The sequence below is a fragment of the Erithacus rubecula genome, assembly GCF_903797595.1.
Source record: "Erithacus rubecula genome assembly, chromosome: 3".
NCBI lineage: Eukaryota > Metazoa > Chordata > Aves > Passeriformes > Muscicapidae > Erithacus > Erithacus rubecula.
Window position 1 is genome coordinate 145,356,905 of NC_136689.1, and position 10,517 is coordinate 145,367,421.

The 10,517-nt window shown below is 33.9% G+C and overlaps 1 protein-coding gene across 1 annotated transcript in view; it reads right to left on the bottom strand.

Annotated features, from left to right (window-relative positions):
- The window catches only part of EFR3A (EFR3 homolog A), a 54,782-nt gene extending 45,006 nt beyond the window's left edge, over positions 1-9,776 (bottom strand). The window contains exons 1-4 of the mRNA XM_079300695.1: positions 9,610-9,776; positions 6,005-6,081; positions 4,025-4,152; positions 3,081-3,231 (exon numbers count right to left, since the gene is read on the bottom strand). Coding sequence (XP_079156821.1) covers positions 3,081-3,231; positions 4,025-4,152; positions 6,005-6,081; positions 9,610-9,700 — 447 coding nt within the window. The 5' untranslated portion in view covers positions 9,701-9,776. The remainder of the gene's footprint in view (positions 1-3,080; positions 3,232-4,024; positions 4,153-6,004; positions 6,082-9,609) is intronic.
- Between the last annotated feature and the right edge of the window lie 741 nt (positions 9,777-10,517).

Sequence of the window (10,517 nt, forward strand, 5' to 3'; positions counted from 1 at the left end):
TTCACTGCTCCTACAAAGAAACTGCCTTTATGAAAGGAAGCACCCTATCAACTAAAGAGGCATTTGTAGTATATACTTAAAAGTGGTGATACTGGATTCCACATATTATCTGCTATTTTTCACGTGAAACACCAATATCTTACTGACAAAATACAAAGAATTTATCCCATCAGCATTCCAAATTAGCTTAAAATGTTTTTATTTAACTGAGTCTTGTAAATATGGATTAAAATGTAAGTTTTACTAAATTATGCATCTGATTTTCTTGACCAGCTGTCCACTAAAGCAATTTTTTGAACGTTCTTTAAAAACTTTAGAAACAAACATAAATTGGTTATAGATTAATAGATATAAATTGGATCTCTGATTCCAAAAAATTTGGACCACAAGGTCAAAATTTTAAAGCTTGCAATTTCTATCCTAGTAACAAACACTATGGACCTGAACAAAACATTAAATTCTTTGTACATGAACAATGGAGATACATTACATGACACTCAGTTACTGAAATTCTGCAAAAAAATTAAAGAGAGAAATAAAGTATTGTCATAAATTTCTAAAGAAAAGCTTATTGCAGTCAGCCTTCAGATCCTCTAAGACATAAGCCAAGAGGATATCACTTTTTCCCACCACATTTTCTCAGTTTCCTCACCAGCATATGCTATCCTAGCACATGGCCTACAAAAATATCTTCAGTGCTAGGAAAAGCCATTTTGCATCACACAGACATTATCAATTTGAAATTTGGTCTACATAAAAAAAAACCCCAATACCTATTCATTATATCCACCATTGATTTTTACCATTTTTAAGTATCTGTTTTATATAAGTAGATTTACAAGTATGTTGTAAAAAAAATAAAAAACAGTGCTGTTGTAGGAAATAAGTTAACAGAATTTATAAATGCAACATATTAAAATGTCTCAGGAATTGATTATATGTAACCCTAAGATCAGGCTTATGTACATAAATAAAACTCAAACAATTATTTATCTAAAATAGTCATTTGTCAGGTTTGTTTTTCAAAAATATATCTACTTTTTATTATAAATTAAATGAAATTTAAATTCCAAAATTAACTTAGGATGACAAACAGTTAAGTAAAAGTTTCATTTTTTTTTTTCTTAAAATATAGGGCACCAAGTAGAACAACTTCTGCCTCCAAAACCAAATACCTGAAGTCAGTAAAACACAATCAGAACACAGTGGGAACTCCCAAATCTTTCCAAGCCTTTAAACTACTCAAAGATGTTCTGCACAGAGATTTGCTTCATTTGAAACCCTTTTAACCAATCATAAGAGTCCCCACAGCTGAAGCAAAACCTGTGAGGCTGAAAAACCCTACAGCTCAAGAAAAGAGGTTTGAATTTTACTTTAAAGACATCACTGCCTTTCTTTCTCAATGAAGCTTTGAGTAGAAAGTAATCAAAATCTACTTAGAGCCACAGTCATACTCCATACATTTTAGGGGCCATAAACTGAGTTTCCTAAAAATACTATGCAACATTTTCCAGCCTGACTTTTCACCAGTTTATAGACATTTACTTCATATACAACCCATTCTTCTCTTCTAGAGAATACCAGTTTGCACTCCAGAGTGGTACATCAACTAAAGCACATGAAGCATTATTCAGTCACCATACCACCTCCCCTTGTGTTTTGGTTTTTGTTTGTTTATTTCCTTCTAGAGGAGAGAAAAATGGGTGACTATGGCAGTAAACTTTCCTTGTTACTCTAATAAAATTTATTTAAGAACACAGTAAGCAGTGCCCTTGGTAACAGACATGCTGTTACCCTTTGTTCCTTCTAAGTCAATACAAATAGATTTGTATCCTTTTTCTTCATTAACTCTGGCAGGCACGAGGGAAATTAGCAGTTAGGCTAAAATATGGTTTTGGAATACTGTTCAAGAGCCATAAAAATCTTTTCTCCTCACAGAGTTTCTTCTCTTATATAGGGAAACTCTTTTTTTCTGTGTTTTATAGAAGATAAACACAAATTATCTCCTAATTCAGGAAGTCCATTAATTTCCTTTACTCACAAAAGACTAAGGAACCATCAGGAATATCAAACAGATTACCCTAAGGTGGAGTCCTGTTCTGTAAATGCATTTTGAAGTGACACAAGCCTTGTACATTAGAACAGAGGTTTGCAGTAACCAAATTTAATATGTTTAATGAGATATAGGTCTCATTATCCTCAGTAAAGCTGCCCTGCTCATGGGTGAACAAGGGGACACTTTGATAAATTACAGCAAAACTCTCTTTATTCCATCATAACAAGAAATCTTGTCTGGGGTAAGATCACTTGACTACACCCTCCTGTCTTCCTGAACTTCAACTCCATTAAATTTCATCAGCCAGGAGCCAAACCCAAAAATCCAACAGCTTCACTGATTCCACAAAGAAACCTCCCACTGTTGACAAAGGCAAAAATTTACAGGAAAAGCAAGTACTCTATACTCAGGTAAAAGCAATCACTCCAAGTGAAAACAGTCCACATTACAGTCCTACAATTTATGAGATTTCAATTTTACCAGCTGGAAAATACAGTGGTTGGAAAGCAACTATGACAGAGCTATACCTTTGATTTTAGCCATCACTTTAATTGGAAAACTAGGCCTCTAAATCTTCATTGTGACACTTTCAGTTATGCCTTTCAAGCCTGACTCTGAATCCTGAAATATTTAAGCTGATAAGATGGTGAGGTTGCAATACCCAAAGCTACTTTTCAGCTAACAGGAATCTTTCTGTGTAGCTTAAGCTGCCAAAAAACAAAACACTGTGCAACCTATATATTGGCTTCAGGAGGCTGCTTAAAAACTCAAAATATGAACTCACAGCATAGCTTTTCTGTTCCTTCCAGGAGTTATTTTTGGAGGGAATGAGCCCAGACATCAAAAGAATTTGGGACACTGAAGGAAAACAGTTTATCTGCCTCCAGCTGCTATCTTCTCTGTGTTTAGCCCCAAATGATACAGAGAGCATCTTTCAATTCATGTCAACTGGCAGATCATTTAAGACTTCTAAAACTGCTTTCCCAAGCAAAGATTGACTCCGATTTGATCTGAGCTTACTCACAGAATTAGTCCCAAGGACTTGCAGCTTTGGTTCGCCTGATTCCAGAAGCTTGGCCACCATATGAAGGAAACTTTCCACAAATGGTTTTATGCTTTGAGAATGGCAAGCCATTAGAAGTTGGTCCAGTGCCTCCATGGCAATTAAAACATAACTGAAAATTAATCAGAGAGACTCATATAAGAATGTATTACATTTATCACTAACTCAATCATTTCAGTTTAGGATCTTATCATAAAATATAGAAAAGAAAGAATGGAAGGGCGCATATTTCCTACCACATAAAAATGACACTTAGGGCTATTTTCTACATCTATATTTTCTCTCATTTTTTCTTTTTTTTGGGAGGAGACAGGGTGGTGTAGGAGGGAAGGAAGTACAGAATTGAGTTTTGGCCATTTAGCCTTTCTATAAAGTTAAAAAACAGCTTTGGATGCCATGAAGGCCAAAAAATGGATGTCTGTGATGGATATTGCTTTCCTGCCACTTTTTAAACTTAACATTTCTCACTTAAATATTTGATTTAGCCAAAAGGGCTGAAAAGAAAGATAATTCTGTTTCCCTATATTCCACTCCATTGGAGTGGAGCCTGGAAAGATGGCTGGAGGAAAAATGTTTTTAAGTTCTGCTCTAATTTCTCACTATCCTACTCTGTCATTAATTGGCAATAATTAAAGCAACACTCCCCAAGTTAATTCCCTTTTTCCCCATGATGGAACTGAGTAATTTCCCTGTCCTTATCTCAACCCATGAGCTTTCCATTTTATTTCCTTCTCCATCTGGCTGAGCAGGAGGAGTGAGAGCAGCTGGATGGGCACCTGGCAGCCAGACAAGGTTAACTGTCCACAAAGGGACTGGGTTTGTCTTGCTTTCCAGACTCTATCAGAACAAACATGATGAAATTCCATGACTTGCTAGCATCTATTTTTAATGACTTCTCTCCTTACCCATAGCGATGCCTGACCACATCCCTGGTCAGCCTCTCTGCCAGGTAAGCCCCAATTCGATCCAGCTTCTCTGGGGCAGAAACTGCATAGAAAGTCAGTTTCTCCATGTCAGCTTTAACAAGACCATCCTAGAAACAGAAATACAAAACAGATAATTAAAGAGTTCATAGGAAAGATAAAGTTTTTCAAGTGTTTTTCTTTTTTTTCTGGTTATCATTTAAAGATCAGAGCCTTACAAACAGAAACAAGCTACTGAAAAAAACCCAAATCATTGAGCAAAACTGCCATAACCTTAGCTGCAAAAATCAGCAACATGAAACAAAATATTTTTAAAGGAAATGAAGCAACTAGCTTGCTTCATTTCTTTTTAAGGGAATAGGTATTCTAAGAGAAGGTATGCAGTGAGATATGTGACCAGTTCTAAGACACATTTCTTACCTAATAGGACAAAGTAATTTTTTTCTCTTCCTGTACCCCACCAAGTATATTCAATGCATAATTTTGATAAAATAGAAAACAAGATTGTAGCTTAAATATTTAATATTGTAGTTTAAATATTTTATTTCTTCAGTGTCAGATCTTGAACAAAGTTGACCACCAGGCATTTGAGGCTAATTGTCAGAACAAGATCAAAGATTAACATATTAGTTCCAACATGAACTGTAAAATGGATCTGCTCAGATGAGGTTATAATCATAATGATCACGTAAGCAGGATAAGGTTTTCTGTCTTTTTATCTTTTTTTTTCCCCTGTAAAACATAAAGACACTTATTTTTCAAATAAATTACTTAGAAGCCTTTAAGACATTCATTATTGTTTTATGAATTTTATCAAGCAAATCTTTTAATACTTTAGAGAATGTCTCCAACTCAAGGGAAACATCATGGACTGGCCTGTGTCCTCCACTGATCTAGTGAATACTAACCTGAGCAGAGACTAAGTGCCAACTCAGAGCTACTGAGTCAGATTTAAACTATAACACTACAATTGTAGCATCTCCAGGTGTTTCTACATCTGCATCAAAAACTAGATTAGAACAAATAAACCTATAAAACCATACTGTTCCATGCATTCAATATATTGTATAAACAGAACACATTTCCTTTAAAGCCAGTAATATGCACTTACATAATCCCTGACACTCAGTAACAACACAATTAAAAAAAAAAAGCTGACATACTTCGTAACATAAAAGCCAAATATTATGCAAATACTGACTGTGCTGCTTACTTCTACTGTAACAAGAGATATAAAAATATGGTAACACACTTAAAAAAATAAGAGCAGCGGAAACATAAGCTCCATATCAGTCTGAACTGCCAAATGATTATGTGTAGACATATGTATTCCTCAGTGATACACAGAAGTCATTTACTTTCACAGCGAGTAAGAGTTAGGCTTTAATATAGCTCCAAGATGTTACAGTGAAATGAAGAAATAAAATTGTAAATGAGCACTTGGAAAAATTTAAAAAAAAAACAAAAAAAACAAACAAACAAAAAAAAAACCCAGAAAAACCTTTTATGGTCACAACAGTCTACCAGAACTATAAAAAGGTTCACAGTCAGTAAGCTGAGAGTTAAAAAATTAAAATCCTGTAGAAAGCCAGAAAATGTTCACATCTGCAACCACAAGAAAGCGTCTGTGGTTCTAAAAAGTGATGAAATTAAGTGCTACCTCTGCAGAAAAATACCTTGTTCAATGAAATCTCTGTTTTTCTGAGTAAAACATACTAGTTTCATTCCTCAGTGTACAGCACTGGTTTGGAAATGGAATTAGACCAGATATCTCTATGGATCCCTCTCCAGATAAATTATTCTACTAACTTCTCTCAAAGCTAGTAAATGCTAAAGCAGATTCGATGGTAAAATGTTAAAAGCGAAAAGAAAAAAAGAAAATTTCAAAAAATTCTTGAAGCACATGCTATAACCACAGATTTTCAAACACCAATCCCTTAAAATTCTAAAGTCATGACTCACTTTTGGATCTTCAGGAAATATGTTGTCTACCAGACGCTTGTAGCGAGGTCGCAGCGCAGCACAGCAGCAGCAAACTCCTGCAGAGAGATTCACCCAAAGGGATTTAGGATGCTGCTCTAGGGACTCATTTGAAGGGGCAAGCTGACAAGCATGGAGGAAGAAGATAACACTGAATTCAGCTTGCTATCAGCAATAAAGCAGAACCAAGGGAACTGAAAGTAAGTACAAGTCAAATAAGCAAAATGACTATCACACTAGAACACACGAGAAAATATGCAAGGATCTCAGGTACTAGGAATGCACCTGTCATCCATACTTAAAAGCATGCAGAAAACTCAAGGCATTTTAAAACTGAGTCACATTAAAACCAAAGCTACTTTATTTGCAGGTTTATCTTCATTCTGAATGACTGCTTCAAAACACCCAAATGTGCATTATGTGCACTATTCTAAAAAAGGAAAACAAAAATGAAATCTGTTTTAAAGGCACTCATATAAACCATAATATACAAAACAAGCTCTGACTCCCTTATCCCTTTTTTTACTGGGCACTGATGAAATGACAGTCACTTCAAGCAGAGAAATTATTTTTTTTATCTCATTTCTACTCTGCGACTAACCCATATAATCAGACCAATGCATGTAACTTCAATTTTATTAATTTGAAAAGTCATACTGCCTGCTCTAAAAAGGTAACAAACCTGTGAAACATTGTTTGGTCTTTTTTCTAACACTAAGACCTACTAGAACTTTGGAGTCAGGGTAAAACTCAGCACAAAAATCCAAAACAAAACCAAAAAAACAACAAAAAAGGGGAAAAAACCCAAAAATAAACTTTCTCGGTAACTGTCCATCAGGGTAGACCTAGTCCCCTTGTTTTTAAAATTTTTTGACAAATCAGGTTTTAAATGTTTTAGTGGGCATATTATCAGATTAACTAATTGGTCAAGCCTCAGACCAACCAACACCTAAATACTTTCCAGATGTTTTATTAAAGATATCTATTTACATACTCAAAAAAATCTTATGACATTTTGCTAAAAGTAGTAAAAAATGCAAACCAATGAAGGGTATCTTGGCAGAAACTTTTGATAATTACAGTTTCTCTGCAAAAGAACCAAGACTTGTATTTCTTTACTTAAGATATCTAAGTTACCTTAGTGGTTTTTAACCATACTGATCAGAATATCTGGGAGATTCATGAGAAAGATTTCACTTGCTGTACTTAGTTTTAATTACAAGACTACAGGAGCAGCCATTCTCCATTACATCTGTTTTCTGATACTATTATCTCTTGGACAAAAAATGCATCCTGCTCATACTTTGAAAATTTAGTTCTTACAATTTATTTCATCAAAAACCATTATTGAAGACAGATCTATGATTTTAAAACTGTGCATTAACTTCAAGTTCTCCCCAATGGACTTGAATTCTGCCCAGCTCAGGAATGAGAGTCCTGTATCACAAGTGACATCAACACTGACTTAATACATAATTATGAAAACAAAAAGCACTCAAGGAATAAACAACTGGAATAATAAGAATTTTTTTGTTAAATAGTACTTTGTTATTACTGTCAAGTTCTTCATGCCACTTCTGCCAATGTCATACTCATGGAGGTCTAACAAATGTAAAAATTTATATTTACGTAAAAGCTGCAAATACGAAGTAGATTAAATCCAAGTTCTTTAATATGCCACTGGAAAATGTAGGTATAAAAAGAGGTTAAAATCCTACTTGACTAAAAATAGAAATAATGTAGACAATTCTACAAAAATAGTCTATTGAGAGCAATGCTGCGCAAAATCTTAAAAGTAAAATCATAATAAGAAAGGATTACTGTATTAGTATCTTGTATATCATTCCATATTGGGAAATTCAAGTAAGACCATCAAAATACACCAAAAAACACATAAGATTGCTAAATATTTCTTTAGTTAGGTATGCAAGTCTGCAGCACTGTTTGTTTGGCTCAGCATTCTTTGTACTTGGTTTTCTACCTGATGGTTGACCATTAACTTTAGTCCACTGTAAACAAAATGTTTTATTGCTACTAAGTATATATTGCTACTAAATATTCTAACAAAAACTGTAGCAAGATAATTTGATACAACTATCTAAAATGTAACAAGAGCAGGAAAATAATCTATTGCAAGAAGAGCAGGAAAATAGTCTATTGCAAGAAGGCAATCAAAAATACTTTTTCGAATTACTTTCTCCCTCTTTTAAGTGACAGAAAGAGGAAAATCTTTGCAAAGAACCGCAATTTAAATCTTAAAATGGAGTTTCAAACCTGTGTTAATTACATAAACTTAACATAAAATCTGGAACAGTTACTTCTTTGAGATGGATAAAAAAGATCAGATAATAGTATAAACTCATCTGGCAGCCTTACCAGACGGTTTCACTTAAAGGAAACATAATATTGCTCTATTGAAATACTGCTCTTCACAGTGAATTTTGACACCAAAAAAAGGCCTAACAGTAAGAATGCATAAGATTTGAAATTTTTTCCTCCTGTTGGATTTTGGTAGTATCTTTTCACTGCTATGCATTTAATTAAGGAAATGTTCACTAGGATAAAAACCCATAAACTTGTAAAAAATTCTTTACTGTCAAAGTATAAACTTAAAATTAATATGATGTTAATACCATCAAAAGAACTTCCTAAATTAAACAGAACATTCAAGTATCAGAAAGTGAGATTTATTCTGTCAAAGCTTTCAGCCTCCAAGCAGAACACTATCAGAAATAAAACTGACAGGTACTCCAAACAACACAGAAATTACAACCAAAAGCAAAAATCAGAAGAGTCAACAGTCATGACACAGATTTTGTGCAAAAAACAACTAATCATTGCTCAGTTACATAATTTTGATATAACTGTGAAAGATTAAATAAATGTAGGAATACATTTAAAGAATGTATGAATATTAAAAAAAAAAAAGACAACAAAACAAAATCCCCAAAACATCAACCAACAAACTACATTAAAAGTAATCCATAAAATTTAGGAACATTTTACTACATAGACCAAAAAGATTAATCTTATCAAAAATGGTTAGAATCTGGCTAACTGAAAACAATTCCCTACTCCTTCGATACCAACTTAACACAGATAAAAATTTATTCAAGTAACTACATTTGTTTCACATAAATAAACTGTTTTGTAGGTCTATAGAACACAGATTAAAAAAACAAAACTGTTCTAATTTATGCAGCTTTATTGAGGAAAAATCCTATGACAATTCCTTTTTAGTGTCAGACAAAATTTGCATTTTAATGGCCTCCCCCCTGCACACCTCTTTACATCATTTTATGCAAGTAAATATTAGAGTTAAAGCAATATCTACAGAGAATTCTGCACTGTAACATGATAGTTAATGTAAAAGGCTTAAAAATACTGCTTGTCTCTCCAATAGTGTGATTTTTATCAAGCTCAAACATGCACATTCTCTTCTGCTAAAGCAGTCCTATAATCTGCATTTTACATGTTATAAGTGTACACATTTACCAGCTGCACAGGTAATTCTTTTAACACCTATTTATTCTACACAACAGCAGAATGACACAGCCCCCACCATCGGAAAATGGAATTTCACCTACCCAAACACATACACGGTCTCGGTTCAAAAGCTGAATTATAATCATAAGCTTTTTCTTGCTCAACAGTTGGAACTTGCACATACTGCCTCATCCTGGATATGAATTCACTCCCAGAGAACTGTCTCCTTTCCCAGAAATTTGCTCTCTCACACTGGCATAGCTGTGGTTACTTCCCGGGAGGGCTCTGCAACACTGTAAGCTTATCTGCTCAGCTCAATGACATCTGCACAAAGCCACCAAACACGTGAAGAACTTCAGTATCAAATTCTGTTAACAAGGCCAGGCACAAGAAAAGATAAAAGAATAAAAGATATATTGTCTATGTGTGATTCACAGCTGCTCCAATGAAACTGTACAGAAAGTTTCGTTACTTCTACTTGCCTGGAACACATAGTTCATTACTTCTCTGACTAGAAGTAAAAAAATTCCACAAAGTTTCAGGAAAAACTATCATCAGACAGCTGCCACATATCACTGTAGAGTGATAAATATTTTAGCAAAACTTACTCCTTTGGTCTTCCTGGAGAATGGACAGAAAGAAATGTATTTAAGGCAGACAACTGACCAAAAAGACTTTTTCAAACAGAAAGGTTTACATCTAAGATTAAAGAAACAACCTAAAAATAACAAAATTAACATTATTTCTAATAATCCTTCCTAGTTTAGGAAGTATTATAGAATTTAAGAAGGATTATAGAATGTAAATCATTAACATGATTATGATACATCAGGTAGAAAATCAATTTTGAGTTAAGCAATTCTGAAGTTATATTGCAGCTTCCTATTAATTCTCAGCATTTTACTGTTTCACTTCCTACATTACATCCACTTGGGATATAAAAATGCACGATTTTCATACAGACACTTTTATAAGCCCTGGAAATTATAAGTACTGTTTTTAATAAAAA